This window comes from Rhinichthys klamathensis, unplaced genomic scaffold (assembly GCF_029890125.1).
Source record: "Rhinichthys klamathensis goyatoka isolate OS25496 unplaced genomic scaffold, OSU_Roscu_1.1 h1tg000786l_1, whole genome shotgun sequence".
NCBI classification, from domain to species: Eukaryota; Metazoa; Chordata; class Actinopteri; order Cypriniformes; family Leuciscidae; genus Rhinichthys; species Rhinichthys klamathensis.
Genome location: NW_026607183.1, coordinates 108,436 through 132,041, shown reverse-complemented (window position 1 = coordinate 132,041; position 23,606 = coordinate 108,436). Strand labels below are relative to the sequence as shown.

At 36.5% G+C, this 23,606-nt stretch overlaps 1 protein-coding gene across 1 annotated transcript in view; it reads right to left on the bottom strand.

The window, feature by feature from the left end:
* The window catches only part of nphs1 (NPHS1 adhesion molecule, nephrin), a 52,878-nt gene that overhangs the window by 8,786 nt on the left and 20,486 nt on the right, over window positions 1-23,606 (bottom strand). The window contains exons 9-20 of the mRNA XM_056243364.1: window positions 23,316-23,440; window positions 23,040-23,208; window positions 20,832-20,961; window positions 18,653-18,825; window positions 14,611-14,751; window positions 14,046-14,183; window positions 7,868-7,989; window positions 7,128-7,290; window positions 5,968-6,124; window positions 4,468-4,619; window positions 3,151-3,262; window positions 1,259-1,440 (exon numbers count right to left, since the gene is read on the bottom strand). Of these exons, the coding sequence (XP_056099339.1) occupies window positions 1,259-1,440; window positions 3,151-3,262; window positions 4,468-4,619; window positions 5,968-6,124; window positions 7,128-7,290; window positions 7,868-7,989; window positions 14,046-14,183; window positions 14,611-14,751; window positions 18,653-18,825; window positions 20,832-20,961; window positions 23,040-23,208; window positions 23,316-23,440 (1,764 nt within the window). The remainder of the gene's footprint in view (window positions 1-1,258; window positions 1,441-3,150; window positions 3,263-4,467; window positions 4,620-5,967; window positions 6,125-7,127; window positions 7,291-7,867; window positions 7,990-14,045; window positions 14,184-14,610; window positions 14,752-18,652; window positions 18,826-20,831; window positions 20,962-23,039; window positions 23,209-23,315; window positions 23,441-23,606) is intronic.

Sequence of the window (23,606 nt, the reverse complement as noted above, 5' to 3'; positions counted from 1 at the left end):
TTATTCGTCCATAAAGGGGTAGTTTTAAAAAATGCATTCCATGCTATTACAGTGAATGTGGACTAAAGCTTTCACTCTTCAAATAAAATACAAACATTTCAAATTCAAATTTAAAGAAACACTTTACTAATGTTCAAAAGTTTGGGATAAACAAGGAATTAATACTTTTCTTCAGCAAGAATGCTTTGACTTAATCAAAAGGGAAGGTAAAGACATTTATAATGTTATAATACTACATTATAATGTAAACATTTATAATGTTACTGATAATAATAAGAAATGGTTCTTTAGCAGCAAATCAGCACATTAGATTGATTTCGTAAGAAATGCGACACTAAAGACTGGAGTAATAATGCTGAAAATTCTCATAAATGAATAAATTACATTTTCAAATATATTGAAATAAAACAGTTCTTTTAAATTGTATTAATATTTCACAATATTACTGTGTACTGTGTTTTTGATCAAATAAAGGCAACCTTGGTGAGCAGAATAGACCTACATGACATCAAACATGGCAAGTAGCAAAAAAAGGGAAAAAATAATTTTGGTATGTTCTTCACAGAAAGCCATTTCCCTTTTTTTTCTCGATCTTCACAGTCACTGGTCACTGTTTGTTTTTTTGTTTGTTTTTTGAGCAGCTTGGATATTCTTTTCCTCCTTTTGTGCTGGGTTGAGATGGGTTTGTTATGATGAAAGTGAGTAAAATTTATCAGGCTTTCCCTTTAAATAGCTCATAACTCTTAAATAACTAAGGTTTGTCAGTTCTACTAACTCTGTGGCAGGGCCATGTTGTGTTTTCTGTACTTCCGTCAGCTGCCTGTGCTCATGACTAATTTGTTTTGCAAATCAAATGCTATGACATTACAATTGCCGAATTCATTATGTTTGCCGAGGGAATGTAGCTTATCATCATTTATCATACATCACACGGTTTTGTTTTCTGTCTCTCTCCCTCTATCGCTCGATTTTTCTCCCTCTCCCTCGCGCAAGCTGAAATATGCATTCAGAAAACACACTGGTGCACTGATTGGTGTAGACGTTCAGTCATTCGGCTTATTTGCATGAGACTCAGCCGTGATCTTTGCCTTACAAATTAGATGTGATCGGTCAGATTGATGAATGGCTCATCAAATCAGAGGAAAGTAAAGCCTGTATCTAAACCTACAAGAAAACCCACCGTGAACGGAACCCAAATGATGAATAATTCGGTTTATGTGTCGGGAAAGCTTTATTGGACAGGCTGAGCTGAATTTACCAGCGGTGGTGACCGTCAGTATTTTGTTGTTGTCTGCATAGCTGCTCTCTCCCATTGTATTGAGAGCGTTGACCGAAAAGTTGTACGCAGTGGAAGGGTTGAGGCCCGTGACGGTATACACTGTAGCTGTCGGAGGAAACACGTCCACATACATGAAACTCGCCGATCCTGACCACTGGTACCTGGCAATAAAACAGATGCTAATGTTTACATGCAGTGCTTAGCATAGGTGAACACACCCATGCTAAAGTTGACTAAAAAGAGGAATTAAAAATCATCTTTTGGAAATTGATCTTAATGCCTTAATTCAAAAAATGAGGCAAAATCCAACCTTTAAGGACACCAATTTTCTTTGTGAGTGAATAATGTATTGTAAATAAATAAATGTTCTTCCTTAAAATATAGGGGGCATATAAGTCATATAATAACATGCCCTGATATATAAGTCAGGACACCCCTATGTTAATTTCCCATATAATTTTTATTTTTAATGGCCGGTTATTTCATGGATCCAGGATACAATGCATCCTGATAAAGTTGGTACTTTGGCCTTTGGAATTAAAATAGCCCCACATCATCACACACCCTTCACCATCTCTCAATGCAAATCAAACCAGCTATAGGCTAACTGAAATAAAACCATGCCAATCTCTAGGTACAAATCTGCCTGCCTCTATGGGAATTTAACATGGGGTGTCCTGACTTATGCACCCTGTATTTTAAGAAAGAACATTTATTTATTGATGATACATTATTCATTCACAAAGAAAATTGGTATCCTTAAAGGTTGGATTTTTCCTATTTTTTTTTTTTAAATTAAGGCATTAAGATCAATTTCCAAAAGATGATTTTGTATTCCTCTTTTTAGTCAACTTTAGCATGGGTGTGTTCACTTAGGCTAAGCACTGTACTTGCATATGTTTTTTATTATTTATTTATATACATTTCTAAATTAAACTTATGTTTTCCTTTCATTCTTTATTCATCTTGTGTTCTTAAATGACACCTGACTTGGGTCCACAAGTCTGAGACCACCAATTTTTATTACCAAATGTATTATCACATAAACATCTATGTGAAAAGTTGAATATAAAAAAAATATCACTTGATGTTATTTTTTATTATTTTCCTTTTTCATACATTTTCATATTAAACTTGTACTTATTTTTTATTCCTATTAATTTTTAATATTCTTAAATTATTTTATATTTCACTTTCATACAATGGGGTCCAAATTACTGTTGAAATTGCTTCCATTTTTTCTACTTTAATTTTTAATACAGATATGAATAAATGTATCAATCATTATTAATTTCATTAGTGATTTGTGTCAAAAGGTGAGTATTATCTGATGTTTGGCTTGTAAAACCTGATTATCATGTGATCCAGCATGATTTGAGAATGATCCAAAAGTGCTCACCTTGAGTGCAGGATATTAAACATTTCTTATTAATTTTATGTCATGAATGTCCCGTGTTCCCTTTTGAGGGATCTCAGTGCTGCATTATGGCGTACCTAAAGGGACAACACCATGATGCAGTGTCTCGTTCCCTTCTCAGGAAACTGGGTTACATATGTAAACCTGAGATGTTCCCTTTTGAGGTTGAAATTACACTTCATCATTTATGTATTTGAAGTTTAAATCAGATTTTGAATCCCACACCTTTAACGTGATCTCAAACTTTTGAACCAGACAGGACTGAATTACTATGAAATAAACCTTTCCTATCAGGGAATCATATAGAAATGATGGTGCCATGGACTTAGATAAACATGTATATCAGCCAACTGAAATGTCTGCAGTGTTGTGACACTAGACTGAGAGATAAAAACATATCCACAACGAACTCCACGTTTTAGACACCTCATAGCTGCATTTGTGACAACTTCACCTGACACGGAAGTTCTGAGTCAAACCACCGTCAAACCCGGGCATCCACTCCAGAGTCACGGAGTTATGGTTGACACGGAGCAGCTTCAGGTCGGACGGGGGATCGGGGTGGTCTGAGAGAGACAGACAACACAAGCTCATTAAAATAAGAAAAAGCAACTACAGCCTAAATCATTTAGCACTGCTTCCAGAATGTTTATTTAAGAGGAGTAGAGAGACTGAGAGAGAGACAATGAGAAATAAATTAACAGGCTACTGTACGGACAGAAAGAAATATGTGTGTCAGTACACTATGAAACTGGTTAATTATCTTGTTGGCTCTCTTGGGAGAGGGTGAAGGGGTCAATCCGAAATAGCAAAGCAGGGAGCAAAAAATCTGCACCATTCTGTTCCCCAGTCGACTGATGATAAGAAGCAAATAAAATTTATTATCGCTGTGTCAGATTAATTATGAATATTCACGGCAGTAAAATCAGAGAAGGAGGTGTGGACAAAAAGAGGCGGATATTGGATTGTATTTCATGGTTTTTATGATAAACATTAAAACGTGCCTGCCCGAGTCGATTCCACAGACCTCAGAGAGAGAGAGAGAGAGAGAGAGAGAGAGAGCAATGAAAGAAAGAGAGTACAACAGAGAACTAGCTATCGTGGCCATGAATCAGTAAAAAATGTTTTCAGTGTATGATAAATATTCAGAATTTCATCTCTTTTTATTTTTTGTTTTGTATAACAACCTTGGTACAAATCTCCATTATACGCTTGTTAACAACGTGTGTGTGTAGTTTTAAAGCCACGAGTTTCCAAATGGTAATCGAGAGCGCATTTAAAAAAAAAAGAGATTTTCTGATAATAATACTCAGTGCTGGAGAAATGGAGAGGTGGGTTTGCAACGTAAAAAAAGTATTAGTATTACAAAGAGAGAGAGAGGGTGGTAGTCATTGTGTGAGAGAGGTAGACAGGTCGATCCACCCAATTGTTCTACAAATAAAGGGCCAGACTGAAAACAAGCGGATGTTGATTACCACAACTTCGTAATTAATTGATGCTCAGGTCGAGAAAAACAAAATCTCATTGAAAGAAATCTTATTCATGGCTCTGCTCATCATCATTGTGTGGGTTTATGAGTTGGAGATAAGAACCGCGACGCCTAGACACCGGTGTCTGTTTGTTTTCATTTATTATGCTTTTATTTATTCATACATTTATGCTAATTCACTTTCACCTTTCAGTGGGGTTCAAGAGAAGGTGACCTGACCATGCAGCTAAAGCTGACCGTTCCAGCTTGGCCCTGAACCGCTCACTTCCTGTTTGTACGTACTGGTGCTGAGGAGCTGGACATCTAGAGAGTCTTCTCCCATGCTGTTGTGGGCAGTGCAGGAGAAGATGGCATAGTCCAGAGCTGCACTCACGTTTATGACGGTCAGAATGCTGGTGTGGACGGTACCTGTCACCACCGTCTTCTGCTCGTACCTGTATAAGGTCACATAAACACTCAAATGAGACATTCAGTATTAAAGCACAGTCAAAACTGTTTTGCATTTCTCAAAGGAATTTAAAGCCCTTCAAGGCAGCAAAAGCAACAAATCGTATTTAGATAGGCCAATTACATTTGTCTATGCAAATAAATGCAGCACACACACACATACACACTCTAATATGCTCAAGAAACTTTTATCATTATTCCAATTAACATTTCAATTATTTTCTGCTTTATATTTTTGCGGAAACTGATTCACTGCCGTTCAAAAGTTTGGATTTGTAATATTCAAAAAAAGGCTGATTATTATCAGATTGGCAGATGATTAAGCAATTTCTATATTCATTTTAACATCATCATTCATCATTTCACAACAGAAATCAAAACCACCGGTTTGTCTGTAATTTTCATTTACGAGATAACTACTGGTCATATGGACTACTTCTATTATAGTTTTTATTCTATTTGATAATTTTTGGCATACAGTAAAATGTAAAACAGTTATTTTAAATTGTAATACTATTTTACAATATTACTGTTTTTTTATCAAATAAATGCAGCATTTGTGAGCATAAGAGACTTCTTTCAAAAACATGAATAAAAAATCATTCCAATATATATATATATATATATATATTTATATTTATTTATATATATATATTTATATATATATATAATTTTAATAAAATCACTCCCACTTGCCTAGACTTTCTTTCAAAACATTTGATTTTACAAAAATTAATAAACTATAAAACGTATGTTTTTAAACTTTGACAGACAGACAGACAGACAGACAGATAGACAGATAGATAGATAGATAGATAGATAGATAAGACAGACAGACAGACAGACAGACAGACAGATAGATAGATAGACAGACAGACAGACAGACAGACAGACAGACAGACAGACAGACAGACAGATAGATAGATAGATAGATAGATAGATAGATAGATAGATAGATAGATAGATAGATAGATAGATAGATAGATAGATAGATAGATAGATAGATAGATAGATAGATAGATAGATAGATAGAATACTTTCGCCCTGCATTACACACACAGTTACGTGATCATGGCTCCACGCTCAGCAGAAATACCATCTTGAAAACACACACACACACAAATGGGAACTCGCCATTGACTTCTACTGATCTTACATTAGGCAAATTATAATACTACAGGCTAACTAACCCAAACCCTAAGTCTATTGTTATGTTTTTTAGAAGACATTATTTTGTGTCTTTTTCAACTTTCCCGAAAGGACGTAGGTACAACAAACCAAATACAACAGGTCTTGACAACCAAGGCTGGATGAAGCTACTGTACTAATGACAACCTGGGGTTGCCCAAGTCCAAAGGGAATCCATTCTTTGCCCAGGTGAAGTGCACACGAGGAACGCCTTGTGCCTGACACACCACATTTGCATCATTGCTGCCGTCCCCTCGGCTGGCCACCTTCCTCCACTGCGGTCCCTTCTGAAGCTCTGGAGCAACTGCAGGAACATGGAACAGTGTTTTGAAGACCAGTACTCATTTACAAGAAACTGAACATAGCCTACAGTACCGTTCAAACGTATGGGGTCGGTACGATTTTTTAATGGTTTTGAAAAAAGTTTCTTATGCTCATCAAAGCTGCAATTATTTGAATAAAAATACAATAAAAATGGTGATATTGTTCAAATTTAAAATGACTGTTTTCTATTTAAATGTATTTTAAAATGAAATTTATGTATGTGAATGTTTCAATTTTTCATCATTACTGCAGTCTTCAGTGTCATGTGATCGTTCAGAAATCATTCTAATATGATGATTTGCTGCTCAAGAAACATTTCTTATTATTATCAATGTTGAAAACAGTTGTGCTGCTAAAAATTTTTTGTGGAAACTGTTATTTTCTTTTCCATTATTCTTTGATTAATAGAAAATTCAAAACAACCGCATTTATTTTAAATATATTTTTTGTAACAATGTAAAAGTCTTTACTGTCACTTTTGATCAACTTAATGCGCCCTTGCTGAATAAAAGTATCACTTTCTTTAAAAAAAAAAATGCTTACTGCCCTTAAACGTTTAAACAGAAGTATATATTTTTGTAATACGTTTTTTATACTTAATAAATTTACAGTCTGTTATTCACACAATGCATGGCTTCAAAATATAATAGGATACAAGTCATATGCAGTTTTTTTTAAATCATAAATCCTTTAAATTTAGTCAATATTTAATCATTACTCATCCATTATGTTTCATCTGTTTTACTCAAACTAAAATTACATCTTAATTTGGTCGATGGAAATAAGTTAAATTTTAGTTGATGAGAAAGTGCAAAGTTCAAAAAGTATTATTATAAAATATGAAATCATTTCACAAAAGAAATCAAAACCAATGTTCATTTACGAGATAACCACTGGTAATATTTGTGTACTGTATGTACAATGTTCTAAAAAAAAACCCTTTTTTTCCACCTTAAACAAGCATAGTACATGATGTGACTCACAGCGCACGATGAGCTGTCCTTCTACACTGCCTGGAGGAGCTATGCCGTTGTCTGCTGTACACTGGTAAAAACCTGCCCGGTCACGGGTCACCTCGTATATAGTTAACAAACCAGTGCCTTCATCTTCACTCTGCTCTCCCAGATCATCTACTTCCTCTTCACCCTATATGTAAAACACACACACATACAGGTAAACTAGCTAAAAAAAGCCACAAACTCACAAAACAAAAAAAGGAAGAAAGAGACAAAGGCAGGCAAAGACTTCACACAAACTTCAATTTTCCCAAACGCACACATAAAAACATCCAGAGAAAGAGGGCGGCTTGAGGCATCACAAACACTGACTAAGAATACGGGGCACTATAGATGCACAAATGGTAGGAAACGGCCGGCTAACACTGAGAAATGTGGCCTTTGGAAAGGAGGCTTTAATGAAAGATATTTTTCTCCATTTAGACCAGAAGTATTAAGCATAAAGGTGAGACATTGTTGTAGTTAGAAGGGTGAAATATAGCGCCTCTATTACAGAGTAGCTGTGACACATGGTGAGAAAAGAGAAGTCAGAGAGAAAGAGGGTGTTAGAGACAAAGAGGAGAGATGTGAGAGATAAATAGAGGTGATAAAAAGAGAGATAGCGAGTCAACTCACCTAACACAGGACAATATAGTGGGAAAGGGTGAGAATAAGCAAAAGAGAAAGGGGGGAGAAAAAAAAACAGACGTGACAAAGACATCACTCACCATCCACTTCCACGAAAACATACTGGAGGTGATGGGGTTGGCATCAGCGACACACAGTAAGTCAGCGGTGTCTCCCAAGTTCACAGACACAGGATCGGACTTCATATGAACAGTCGGGGCATCTGTATACCAAACCAAAAGATCAATAAAGGGAAGAATTTATTTTATGTGACTTTATCATAAAAAAGGTGACAGAATGTTAATCAAATAATTTAATATATTATTACACGGCTCTGTGGAGTACTTGATTCTGATTGGTCAATCGCGCCATCCAGCGGTATGTTATTCCCCGATAACAACCGCTGAAAACAGATAACAGGCTCATCCGGGTTACTGAAGTCAGCAGCGCTATACGCTTGCTAGGAACGGTTTTTCTTCATGGAAGTTTTGCGTTTGGTGAGCTAATAAAATATTTCAACTCAATTTTCGTGTCCAGTTGTTTAACTATGTCACCCAGTATCATGGACTCGCTCTCTCTCGTTTCATACAAACGCAGCTGCTGCCATTTCGCGACGATTGTTTTGAACCCTGTTGGATTCCAAGATAACAAACAGGTACGATTTTAAAACAGTTTCATCTCAAATCAATATCTCTTATCCCCATAATTATTTATGTGACGAAATGCTGTGTAATAAGTGGTATGACTGTACTGTATCCCTTAAATATCCGTTTGAACTTGCCGCATTAGCAAATGCTCTCTCTGCAGAAGATTTGCGTTTAAAGACCTAATAAAATATTCCGGCCCAATATTTCATGCCTAATTATTTATTTATGTGGCAAGTAGCTGTGTCAAGTCAAGTCAAGTCACCTTCATTTATATAGCGCTTTTAACAATATAGATTGTTTCAAAGCAACTAAAAGCGGGATAATAAGCGGGAGTGTAATAAGCGGGATAATGTACATCGAGCCAAAAGTTATATCTCAGAATAAATCCTTTCAGAGAGATGCAAGACCCGATCACCCTGTCAGGGTTTATTCTGAGATAACAACCAGCTGGATGTACATTATCCCTCACATATAATATAATATAATATAATATAATATGTGTATGGTGGTTTAGTGTTATGTTCTGTTCCATTTTGCATGTTTCCATGCGTGTATATACACTCACCTAAAGGATTACTAGGAACACCATACTAATACTGTGTTTGACCCCCTTTCGCCTTCAGAACTGCCTTAATTCTACGTGGCATTGATTCAACAAGGTGCTGAAAGCATTCTTTAGAAATGTTGGCCCATATTGATAGGATAGCATCTTGCAGTTGATGGAGATTTGTGGGATGCACATCCAGGGCACGAAGCTCTCGTTCCACCACATCCCAAAGATGCTCTATTGGGTTGAGATCTGGTGACTGTGGGGGCCATTTTAGTACAGTGAACTCATTGTCATGTTCAAGAAACCAATTTGAAATGATTCGAGCTTTGTGACATGGTGGAAGTAGCCATCAGAGGATGGGTACATGGTGGCCATAAAGGGATGGACATGGTCAGAAACAATGCTCAGGTAGGCCGTGGCATTTAAACGATGCTCAATTGGCACTAAGGGGCCTAAAGTGTGCCAAGAAAACATCCCCCACACCATTACACCACCACCACCAGCCTGCACAGTGGTAACAAGGCATGATGGATCCATGTTCTCATTCTGTTTACGCCAAATTCTAACTCTACCATCTGAATGTCTCAACAGAAATAGAGACTCATCAGACCAGGCAACATTTTCCAGTCCTCAACTGTTCAATTTTGGTGAGCTCTTGCAAATTGTAGCCTCTTTTTCCTATTTGTAGTGGAGATGAGTGGTACCCGGTGGGGGCTTCTGCTGTTGTAGCCCATCCGCCTCAAGGTTGTGCGTGTTGTGGCTTCACAAATGCTTTGCTGCATACCTCGATTGTAACGAGTGGTTATTTCAGTCAAAGTTGCTCTTCTATCAGCTTGAATCAGTCGGCCCATTCTCCTCTGACCTCTAGCATCAACAAGGCATTTTCGCCCACAGGACTGCCGCATACTGGATGCTTTTCCCTTATCACACCATTCTTTGTAAACCCTAGAAATGGTTGTGCGTGAAAATCCCAGTAACTGAGCAGATTGTGAAATACTCAGACCGGCCCGTCTGGCACCAACAACCATGCCACGCTCATAATTGCTTAAATCACCTTTCTTTTCCATTCTGACATTCAGTTTGGAGTTCAGGAGATTGTCTTGACCAGGACCACACCCCTAAATGCATTGAAGCAACTGCCATGTGACTGGTTGATTAGATAATTGCATTAATGAGAAATTGAACAGGTATTCCTAATAATCGTTTAGATGAGTGTATATATATAATGTTTTAATATATATTTAATATATATAATGTTTTAATAGTTTCAGCTTTAGTTAACAATAACTAGGTTCTGGGTGGTTGCCAGGGCATTGCGACATATTTAGTAATACAAATATTAATAGAATTACCTCCAACTAACATATTCACCTAATATTTGTCTGTGCTTTGTATATTTTGTGCTTAGAGTCGTTTGAGTCATTAGCATAACAACATGCTAACATCAGACTCTTGAACGTTAGTCAAGTATCTGGTGCTCCATACTGTCACGACAGATAGTGGAGAATTGGGTGGATCCAAATGCAGCAATGGTATAGTCAGGGCAATCCAAATCATCGTCATCCATGCACGCGTCATAATCCAGATAATCAGAATCGTAGTCATCCATGCCAGTGTCGAAATCCATTTTAATCAGTCCGAATAATAATATTACAAAACAAGCGAGAACCGACAAGAAACAAACCTCAGAGTTGCAGCGTGACAAACAATACAATGACTCCGTGACATAAACTAACAAAACCAGGGTATTTATGCACAGACACTAAAAACATAAGTGGGAACAGCTGGGTGCAATCACAAGTGATGGAAACAAACAAGGATTATGGGAAATGTGGTTCTAGAGTGAATGGATACAGGAAGGAAGGGACCTCTAGTGGACACCCCGTGAAAACACAACCAGACACTGTGACACATACAGTATAGGGTGTGCTACATGTGAACATTAACCACTTCCCATGAAAAAAATAATAATATTTTGGTTAAGATACTTCCTTAAAAGCGATCTCACTAGGTGTTCAGCCTATAGCAGCGTGCACTAATTGTAGCGTTCCTTTTGTCAGGACCAGGACAGTTCAATTTCCAACTCAGCCAATTTCAACGACAGCACAAAAGATTCCGTAGGAAAGTTAACGTACGGAGTGTTTGATTTTCTAAATTTAGATGGGTTGATGCTAGAGTTGCCATTGTGTAAGTCCCGATACAGTGTGTCTCTGCACTTCCTGTTTGAATTATTCACAGGGTGTGAAAAAAAGCTTTTAAAATCAAGGTCTATTGTGATGTCATCCCCATTATGTGCAGTGTAGAAAGACTTTTATATCAAACCTCCGGTATTCCTACATGGCTGGTTGCAAACAGTGTTCAAGTCGCTGTCACTACAGCACAGGCCGCACATGTTGGAACGGAGGTAATGCTTACTGAGGCAAATTAAAAACACTCTCGGAAAGGCTACAGAATTAACGCCCCCTCAAAAAGTATCTGTCACACTCTGTCAGGATAACTGTATTATTAAAATGGATCAGAGAACATTGGATGGATCATTCAGCTATGTATAACTATTTTTATAGCTGAGCACAGCTGACATTTCTAGATGCTTGCACTGACCAGGTAAGGGCTTCACAGACCTATAGTGATAAGAATTGCTGAATTAATTTGTCAATAATAATTACATTTATGCCATTTAGCAATAAAGGTTCTCTTTCCCAGAGCTCTAAAAAAAAAAAACCTGTATAAACTCACTTAGTTTGAGCGGGAGTAGTACTAAAGGTTCTAGTTTTAAATCATCAATTTACATCTTTAAAAATTGGATTTGTGCAGTAAGTATGGACAAAATATATGGCTAATTATTTTATGGCGTGCAATAAAACCTGTATATTAGGTATAATTTTACACAATATCTGTAAGTCAGTGAATCTAATTCTAAGTTTTCACTACTAAAACCTATTCTGTGCTTTCCATAACTTGCTACATAACTTAATTTACATGACTTAAATCACAAGTCCCCACAGCCACCTTTTTATTTGTTCCTTGTGTTCATGTGTAAATATCCCCAGATTGAGCTAGCTATCTATCTATCTATCTATCTATCTATCTATCTATCTATCTATCTATCTATCTATCTATCTATCTATCTATCTATCTATCTATCTATCTATCTAAAAAATCTTAAAAATATATTAAACAAATAAAAAGGCTATGAATAAATATTTTAATTGATCAAATATAAACAAAAAATAAAACAAAAAAATGGACTATAAGTATAATAGATATTATAATTATAAAATATCAAAATAAAATGTACAAATTATTTAATAAAAATTAAATAAATTAAATCTCACTGCTTTGCCTCTGAGAAGCAAGTTGTGTTGAAGTTCCTAGAAAAGTGGACCTAAAATGGTTGCCTCAGGCACGTACGGTAAACCCCACCAATGCTGTTCTTCTGCCTCATCTCCATCCCTGCCCCCAGGAGGATCATATCCTCAACCAAGTGGGCCATTACCACCAGCGTAATCTCTGGCGTGTTGGCGTGTACAATCCTCCTCTGCATTGTTCCTAACGGGCAGAAAGAGGGGGGCCTACACGGAAAACAGTACCACTGGTAAAAGCTATTCAAATGGCCCATACATAATGAATATCTACCACTGTCAGATGCTATTGTATGAGGACGAGGAGATCCATTAGCGCAGAAGGATTTGCAGGAACATGCAGGCCTAGATTTGAAGAAGTGCTATTATTAAATCATTAAGGAAGTGGGAGTGCTCTTTCTTTCTTTTCTCTCTCTCTCTCTGCATCCCTCTCTTTCTCTCCGTTTCACTTTCAAGTGTGTACGTCTGTGTGGGTTTGAATTGGCAAATACATATGTGGTGCAAATATTGAGAACAGCATAGATTGGCTTTGCAGTGCAACTTTTGTGGTAATTTATACTGAGGGAAAAAATTAATTAGCATTTGAATAATTCAATGAGATTTTCACAGTACTGTGACAATACATTCTGATTATATTAATAATTATTTATACATATTAAATTTTAGTATTAAATGCTAACATCTTTAATTCACGTGGCATTAGAGTTCATTAGCTAAGACTGTGTCACCTCACCTCTCATGCTAATATGAGTTTGTTTTCCAATCAACTGTGATTGTCAACAGTTTCAAGTCATTTTGGAGTCTATTTTCAGTCACACTGCTTAGTCCTGGCCACAGTGAAATTTCATAGGTTTCAAGTCCGGCTTTACAAAGTCCTGCTTTTTTTTAAACATGCAGTGGGGCCTGAGACGACTACAAAACTCTTCATATTAATATATTTTCGACTTAAAAATTAAATGTTCAATATAAAACAGTTGAATAGAATAAATAACATGAATAAACTTGTTAGTAATAATCGTTTTGAAATATTATTGCAATTTTAAAATAACTATTTTCTATGTTCTGTGTGAATACATAATTTATCCCTGTGATGCAAAGCTGAATTTTTAGCATCATTACTCCAGTCTTCAGTGTCACATGATCTTTCAGGATTCAATAATGCTGATTTGGTACTCATTTATTATTCTTATTTATTATTGGTGCTCGATTATTTATAATGGTTCTTATTATTTTGAATGTTTAAAACGTTTTTAAAAATATATATATATTTTTGTGAAAACCATGATACATTTTTTTCAAGATTATTTGATGGAAATAACTATTTTAAATTGACATTTTTTTGTATAAATATCTTTACTGTCAATTTTGATCAAATTAATTTGTTGTTGCTCATTATAATATCTTAACAATCTTACCTTCAAACTTTTGCACCACGCTTTCCACAAAAATATGAAGCAGCACAACTGTTTTCAACATTCATAAAAATAAGAAATGTTTCTTGAGCATCAAATCCTTATTTCCAGTTAATTTATTATTTTGAATAATAAATTAATATAATATTTTGAATGTGGTCTCAGATTTCTGAAACTCCCCTATAAATTCTGATTGGTTGTCCGTTGCTTCCTATAGCATTTTTGCTTCCAGCGAGGAGAAACGTGATATTCATAACTTGTTGCATTTCGTTAGGATGATGTGTCAGAGTTAGTTTTGAGTTCCTCACACTGTACATCCAGTTTGAGCTTTGTGTGGTTCGTCCCCTCAGCGTTGGAACACTCTATGATGTAATCGCCCCCGTCCCGCCGAGAAACGTTCACGATTTCCAGGGTCCAGTCGTCGAAGTGATAACGAGGATCTCTTTCTGTCGCAAACATACAGAGACATGAAACAACCCGCACGAAACAGGTGAATCACAGAGCGACAAAAACAAACACAAACGTTCAAATCCTGCACATATACACACACTGAAACAGGTGGCTTATCCGCTAAAACACTTCTCCCAGGGAAACCTCTTTGGAGGAATACCACAGGGAGTTCGACACAGGACTGCTGAGATGCTTTCAACATGGAGATGAAGACCGGAAATTCTGAGGCGCATTCAGAGCGACAGCGACGCTCATTTAGGCCGCATACATTATCACGAGATCACATCTGCCAAGGTGCAGTGCCAGAATCCATCGATGTTTTATTCAGAATGCATATGGCAACGCGTGTTTGCGTCTGTTTGAGTGTTTAGAGTGCCTGCGAGGGTGACACGGCTCATAGTGTTATGTAGTGTCATCTATTACCTTTCACAAGCTTCTCGCCCTGAAAAATCCACTCGCAGGTGATTTCGTCCGGATTGGCCAAGACTTTGACAGGAAGTGTGGCGGTTTCATCCTCAATGACCTGGACCAGATCGGGCTGGTCATCCGAAAACTCCGGAGGAACTGAATCACACACAACGACACACAGATGTATCACATGCGTTTGAAGGTGCTAATGTGGAAGCAACATCATGTTGAACACAGGAGTCAGTTTCACAAACTGTGCTTGTCACACCATACGGTACGCAAGAAACATATTCAACAAATGATCACATCATACATTAGCAGCTCTAATTCAAGACTAACACTTTCTCTGCACTGACACACAAATTAACACGCCGGTATTTACTGATGTAAACACGTCGCTTTAAAATCCACATCATTTTTATAATTGAATATTTTTAAATAAAAGAATTGAAATGTTTTCAATAGTCTATTTTAATATTTAATAAGCTCAATTGGTGACACTTCCTAACATATGTTTTAAGACTAAATTCTAATTGAGACTAATATATTAAATTCTAATTATACATATATATTAATTTCACAATTATAGAAAAAAGGTCTAACTAAAATGTAAAGACAGCCACTTAGATCATAGATATAAATGAAAGAAAGACATAGAAAGACATAAATAGATCTAGCTGTTTTGCAGTGCATTGCTAATTATGATTATATCATAATTAGCAATGCATTTATGATTGCTAATTATATAATCATAATTAGCAATGCACTGCAAAACACCCATCTACTTTTTGTAGCCAATGTAGGGGGTATAGTATCTTTATTTTGCTACTGGACAGAAAAGAAAAATAATAATTTTAAAATGATCATCTTAAAATGGAAATATTGAAATACATTTTTTTTTAAATACTCATAGGGTCCAAATGAACCCTTAAACGCATACCTTAGACGTCATTCACTACCCTCCTCCTCATTTATTTATTTTAAGTTAGACATCAACCTTCTTAGTATTCCTCAATCAATTCATTATAAACAATATAACAAGAAAAAATATATAAAAGAATGCCTGTTTTCCCATTCGTTTGTGGAAAAATTGTATAGGGTCGCGAAACAACCCGAGGTGTCTAACAGTGTAAGTATATTTATTCTGCACAACAATAATTTAATCTTTGATGACTGATTAAGTGCAATTCAATGTCTGATACACAAAGATGAAGTGACGTTTCACTCATAGTTACCGCAGGCAGAAAACAAAAGAATAGGAAGTATCATCAGAAAAACTTGAAATGGCTCAGCGATTTACTGCAGCTGAACACAATCAAATATTAGAGTCAGTGTCACTTGACGGTGGATCTGGTGAAGAAGCTGTCAGCTGTCAGATGTTGAAAATGGTAATTTTGAGAATTTGTTTGAGATTGTGAATATGAGCCAGATGCTGAATGTACTGGGAAATTAGCTCTAATGAGGACAGTGATGATGGTATAAAACATCTGCTCAAACTGAGCCCTTCAATGCTCCAAAAGGTAACAAAATATGCTCTATTTTATTCTTCTGTAATTGTTACTCTAATATCAGGAGAGTTTATATTATCGCGACAGGTAGAGATCCATCCATGTTAGACCCGAATATGTAATAATGATTGGCAAAGCATTCATGCATTTAAGAGTTAACAAGTATGAAATGCAAGCAAACAATGGCTTTGGAGAGTTTATTATTACTGGACAGCTGTCTGGTAATGTTTTTAGAAATGGCAAAATACAAGAACAATATTCCATTGTTTTGATGTGAAACAAATCCAGGAGCTACAGTTGGACTACTGAAGAAAGGTTTAAAAGACATTGTGAAAATCACTCATATTCATGGCTAGTAACATTCTTAATTCACATAGGGCAAAAGGTTAATTTTGCAAATGCTCGTAAAAACTGATTTGAGAAAGCAGACGATTTTGAATTATTTTCCTCTCTAACGCCTGGGTGTGAATAAGGCGCGTGATTTATTGTGCTGTTGATCTCTCAGAGGGGCTTCTGTGTCTCTGTCTCATTAATGTACATTGTGTCACTACAGAGCAAATGAAAATGCAAATGCAGATTTTAACACAAACGATTTACTTACATCTACAAAAAGACACGCACACGCTCAAACACACTCACACACTCTAGGACAGTGAAAGATAAAATATAATCTTAATATAATACAATAAAACAGAAAAAGTAATCATTTATGGTCTGTTCATACATAAATCACAAACTGTGGAGATTCTGAAATAGTTTAGTTGACACACACACACACACACACACACACACACACACACACACACACACACACACACACACACACACACACACACACACACACACACACACACACACACACACACACACACACACAAAAAGTTCGTTATCTTTGTGGGGACTCTCCATAGACGATGTAATGGTTTTTATACTGTCTAAACTGTATATTCTGTCCCCTTACCCCTAAACCTACCCAACAACAACAACAACAACAACAAAAACGTTCTGCATTTTTACATTTTCAACAAAACTCATTCTGTATGATTTATAAGCTTGTTTCCTCATGGGGACGTCAATTTAGGTCTCCACAGTGACACGAGTCCCCATGAGTCAGTGTGCATTCAGTTTGAAGTCCCCACCGGGATAGAAAAACAAACAAACAGACAGACAGACACACACACACACACACAGTGACATTCCTTCATGCTCACAAAGCGTGTCAGGCTTTGAAGAGGTGGCTGGCTGGATCAGACAAAACAACATCAAAGTCAAACCATAATCATTGCAGACACACACAAACAAACACACACACGCTATATGCATTAGCAGGAATATACTCATTCAAACATACATCAGAATGCTTGCCAGATCAACATAACAGTATTTCAATCTTCATACCAGTAAGCTACAGCAACCAAACTCATGTTAAAACTAAGGCTATCAATTATTGCAAAAAAATAACGCACTAGTTAAAAAAAGAAAAAAAGAAATGTAATTAATGGGATAATAAATAATGAATCTCTTTAATTTATTTATAAATAAGTAAATAAATAAATGAATTAGTTTATGGTATATACGGGATAATACGGAAGTAAATTATCCCATTATTTATTGATTTATAAAAAATAATTAGTCATTGCATTATTTCTAAATAAATAAATTATCCTGTTATTTATTTATTTAGAAATAATGCAATGACTAATTATTTTGTATAAATCAATTATTATCTTATGGGATAAATATGGTAAATAAATGAGTAAACTGTCCAATTATTTAATTTATTTATTTTATGTATTTATATATATATATATATATTTTTTATAAAGCACAGTTAAAAACAACCATGGGTTGACTAAAGTGTTGTACATAAAATTACCTTAAGAACATAGAGGACAAATAAATTAAATATTTTTTTTTCGAAACAATACTATAAAACTATTTGACTTATATTTTAAACCATCCTCATCTGCTCATATAAATAGGATTTAAGCATAGATTTGAAAACAAAAAGAGAAGGAGCTGTTTGGATGGATACAGGGAGATTGTTCCAAAGTGTCGGGCCAGAATGAGCAAATTCTCGTTCACCACCGTGCTTCAGTCTGGAGCTAGAGAAGGACTCGGACAGCAATCTTACATGTCCCGATCTGAGAGGTCTCGCTGGTTTGTGTGGACGCACCGACTTATGTAATGATTCAAAAATGATTCAAAAACCAAAATGAAAATTTTGAATTCTATGCTTTCTAAGTTTTACGGGCAACCAATGCAAAGGTGATGTGTTGAAATTTAAACATGCCAGTCCGAAACCCATTATAAATAAATAAATGAATATTGTGCAGAAGCTTACAAAATGGCTTATGTTCAATAATATGGAAATAAAAGAATGTACAATATTGACTCCTAAAGTCACTTGTTGTATATTAAATGCTTTACTCAGCTCCAACTAATCATTTAATTGATATCTGTGCAATTAGTCATGATCAATTTCGTTGACTATATTTGCATATGTAGTCAGCGGACAGTTCAAACAAGCTCAAAAAAAGAATACTCACAGAGCACATCGAGACTGTAGAAGTTATTGACACCCTCGGACAGCACGTTACTGAAGGCCTGGCAGGTGATCCTTTTCTTCCAGTGATGGGAGCCAAGATTGAGGGACAGCTTACTGGTTCGGGACATCCCACCAAATTCAGCCTTTTTAGGAGCCTGGTCAACTCCTTTCAGTCTGAGAGAGTGAAAGTCAAGCTTACAACGTTATTTCTCATGGATATTTTATACAAAGAAGAATTTCAAAAACATCCCCTTGGAGCAACACTGCAAAAAAAGACTATGAATATTCGATAAAGCCTTCCACAGTAGTGTTCACCTGCTGTGAAATCTTTTTGTTTGCCCGACATGCGTTAGGGTCCCGTGGGGACCATTCGACAAAACTGAAACCCTATAAAACTTGAAGCGGGCCACTCCTCTGCTCACAAACACTGTAGGTTTATAGCTGAATTTCTTTAGAAATAAAAGCTGATCTGCTCACAATTGATGTAAAGATTTTTTTCTTTTTCAAATGGCTACATATTGACGGCGCCAGAGACAGACTCTAACAAGGTAATGACTTAGTGATCACCAGCTGCCAGTCGAAATCTAATACTGAAGTTAAAAAAAAGGTCTTGGGATGGATTTCCAAACTGCCCATCAGCCTTTGCTAACATTTCACACTTTCCTGTTTCTACAAAGAGCCCTCCTGCACAAATTCTGCTCTTTTTGTACAGATTCACATCACAAGTCATCTATGACTGCACACTCAGCATTACAAAAAAAAAACTACCTGGGTAATTTTAGAGCCAAATTCATCTGAAATGCATTCCGGTGAGTGAATATAGCCAAGTTTCCATCCAGTTTCTTCCCTCAAGTCGTTTCCATACATAATTTCCCGTATATCGCAAATGACAGGCCTATTGTATCTTTAGCATCGCAAATATTTGTAAAATGCAAAGAGTAATGAGACAATTGAAATTAGCCAGTTTACCGCTTACTATTTTCACGAATAATCGGCCTATTACTAAATTAGGAAATATTAATCAGAAAATCACGGCGAAGTCTGACAGGACTGCATGTAACTGGATTTATGGGATGAAGCACATGGTTTTGTACACAGGGCAGCTCATTCCTGTACATTTTAGGATCCATTAAAAAAAAATTGGCACAGTAAAATGTTGGATCATATAGCAACAGTGTTTAACATAAGCCTTGAACATGCAGTCAAGCCATTCGCAGTATGACGTGGCCGAGAACCCACTTTATTCTTTCCAATTTGTTTGAAAAAAAAAAATTTGATATTAATAAATTGTTTTTATAAACTTATTTTATTAACAAGCGTCATGTTTGTGATTTTCATTTTGCAAGTAGCCAGATCCTGCCCATGAAATCGTGATTGTATGGCATTCATTTTATTTATTCAGATACAGACATGTATGTTGTTTATTTTTTGACAAGCTGCAGAGATTTTCCAGGCGCTTTATTTTCCTCATCCATTTTGAAACAAAACTTTATTATTTGTAATTAAATTGTATACATAAAATTATTAATTATAAGACTATTTAGACCAATACTTGATCAAGCAATATATTTGTCTGATTAACTTTTTTAGATCGTAAAAAACAGACAAAATTACAAAAATAAGGATGAATGGTTCTTACCAATAGTAATAAAATAATTGAGTATACAATTTAATGATATAAATACGATTTAATGTGCCTTTGAACTTTGTACAGAGAAACGGTGCTGTATAGGCAAATTCTGTCGTGTGACACCACATTTATTTGCGTTCCCTTTTTCTCAACAAAAAGTGTTTCCAAACTAGTTTTTCATGACATTTCAAGTATCGACATATATGCTAAAGTTAAAAGGAAAAAAATTGTGTCGATATTTGCAAAAAATGATAGATACTTGGCATTTCCATCAGCTATATCGGTAAACATTTTGATGCGCTAAACAACTTTTCACACAAAAAAAAAAAAACTCCTTGGATGGAAACCTGGCTTATGATGTATTTACCTGCGTTTTGTGAATCAAGGGTCAATGCTCTTCAGTTGTATTGATGTGAATAAATTAGATGGGTGGCAAAATGCCCATGGGAGTGTTAAACTAAGTGATACGGTATTAGCAGTGAGTGTGTATTTGTGCATGTGTGTAATGATGTGGTGCTGCTTGTATATGTATAAGTGAGAGTTTTAGTACATGATAGGGCCCAAACTCCAGCTGATATTTGCAGTGGGATTGCTGCTGCCAGCCAGGCAGTCCAGATCCAGAGTCTGACCCCTGCGCAGCTCCTTCTGCTTGGCCACGATCTTCACGCTCACTGCGGGAACTGATCGAGGCACAATACAAAGAACAACCAATTAGAATGTGAGTGGGGATTGCCACAGTGTATCCTCATTTTAAAGCATATTCAAAAAGAAGTTGTGCTAACTGACATTTACCAGATGCTTTTATCCTAACTCACAAGACAAAGAGTTCAAACCCAAACCATTAAAGGATTAGTTCACCTCAGAATAAATTTTACTCACCCCCCACGTCATCCAAGATATTCATGTCTTTCTTTCTTCAGTCGAAAATAAATGAAGGTTTTTGAGGGAAACATTCCAGGATTTTTCTCCATATAGTGGACTTCAACGGGAACCAAAGGGTTGAAGGTCCAAATTGCAGTTTCAATGCAGCTTCAAAAGGCTCTACACGATCCCAGCCGCGAAATAAGGGTCTTATCTAGCCAAACGATCGTCCTTTTATAAAACGAAATTTTAATTCTGAAGTGAACTAATCCTTTAACAATCCCTACAAGATTGATACAAATATTAAGAGTCCTTGATAAGAAAATGTTATGATCAACTCTATGATGACAGTTCTATTCACTGCACACACTAAATAGTTGTACTCGTTGAACACTTATTATATCACTTAGTAGGCTATATATATATATATATATATATATATATATTAGGGGTGGTACACAGAAGTCACGGTTCGGTTCATACGTCGGTTCAGACATCACGGTTCGGTACGATTTCGGTACAATGGAGGGAAAAGCAAAACAAAAATGCAGAAGGCATTGTATTTTTTAAATAAGTTTTATTAATAAAGGCATAGAACCAGTTTATTTGTAGTGCACTGACAATAGTTTTATATCATTCGTTTATTAATTAAATTAATAAAAAGACAAAAAGACCTTGCGATATGTTTGGTAATTGTACCTGAATTCATTTAAAATTAATTGCTATATTTCAGATCAATATATTTGTTTGCCTTAATTTTAATTAACACATTCGATTTTCTTTTTTAATGAATGTAGAATGTGTAAGATTAGTGCTCCGAGGACAAGAAATGAAAACCAATGCAATATGATGATGACTGTCCAAAAGATGGGACCCACAGACTGTTTTGAAATGGAGTTGGATAAATATGTTTTGCTTTTAAAACAGTGTGTGTGTGTGTTTGTGATTTTGGTTGGGTGACAGTTGTAGGTTACAGTTTGACAAGAGTTTACAGTGTGACAAAAGCACAATGTTGTGTTTTATTGCGAGTGTACACAAATATAAGTAAACACTTTGCAGGTTTAATGATCTGTATGAACAAAATGACGGAGTATGTTTTTTATGTTTCCACTGTTCGATCGCGCCCACGCCTCTCTCTCTCTCTCACACACACACACAGTTCGATCGCGGCCGCGCCTCTCTCTCTCTCTCACACACACACACTCCAGCATTGCAATCTTGACATCGCAGCCTGTTCATTATGTGGTCACACCAAACGCGAATAGAGCGTCTATCGCGTCTAGTCCAAAGCGAATAGGACGCGCGTATAAAGCCAACGTTTAAGTGAACGCACGTTTAGAGCTAAGCCGATGGTACAGATTATGTGTCCCTAAAGAACCCGCATATCTAACAGTAGTTCCGCATCACATTAATTAATTTGCACGCAAGTTTTATTTATTTTTATACCGTGTATTCTCCGTGTAAATTCGTGCACCGAACCGTGACGCCCGTACCGTTTCGGTTCAATACGAATACATGTACCGTTCCACCCCTAATATATATATATATATATATATAAGGTCTCCAAATTCCCCAGATCATCTCAATCCAATTGAGCATCTGTGGGATTTGCTGGACCAACAAGTTTGGCGGCTCCACCTCGCAACCTACAGGATCTGCTGCAAGTGTCTTGGTGCCAAACCCTGCAGGACACCTTCAGAGGTCTTGTAGACTAGAGTCGATGCCTCGATGGGTCAGCGCTGTTTTGGCAGCACATGGAGGACCAACAGCATATTAGGCAGGTGGTCATAATGTTTTGGCTCATTTGGTATATGGTATGTATTAATTAAGAGTTAAGAAGTACACCACACTAACCCAAATTACTGATATGGTTTCACAGGGGGGTTTAGAAACATACACAGAACCCTGAGTTTGCTTTGAGCGGAGAGCACTTTCTTGGCTTTGTTGGAGGAGTCGCAGCGGTAGGTGGCCAGATTGTCGCTGGGCTGGAGGGTGAGAAGGAGATCTCGTGACACACCACGCTCTGAAGACACCTGCTTCGATGCGGTTGGCACGACTTTGTTGTTCTGTAGTTCACACACACACAGACATGGAGGACTTTTTAATGGCAGAAATAACAAAACACACTTGTTACTAAAACCACATCAACAAAAGCTTTCATGTCACTACACACCTTCAACCACACCAGCTGACCTGTGGGATTTCCCCCACTGGAGAAACAGACTAAACGGAGAGTTGTACCAGAGTGTAAGAAGACGTTTGGTGGAGGAGCATCTAACCACACCTTCTGAGGAGGATCTAAGAATAAGACGAAGCGACATTAACAGAACTGATATTCCAGTCAGCACAAGTGCATTGATGAGACGTTTGAAAAAGAGTGCATCATTATGTTTACATTTATTTATTTTAGATAAGCTTTTATCCAAATTACAATGGATTCATTTTACTCAACAATCACTACAGT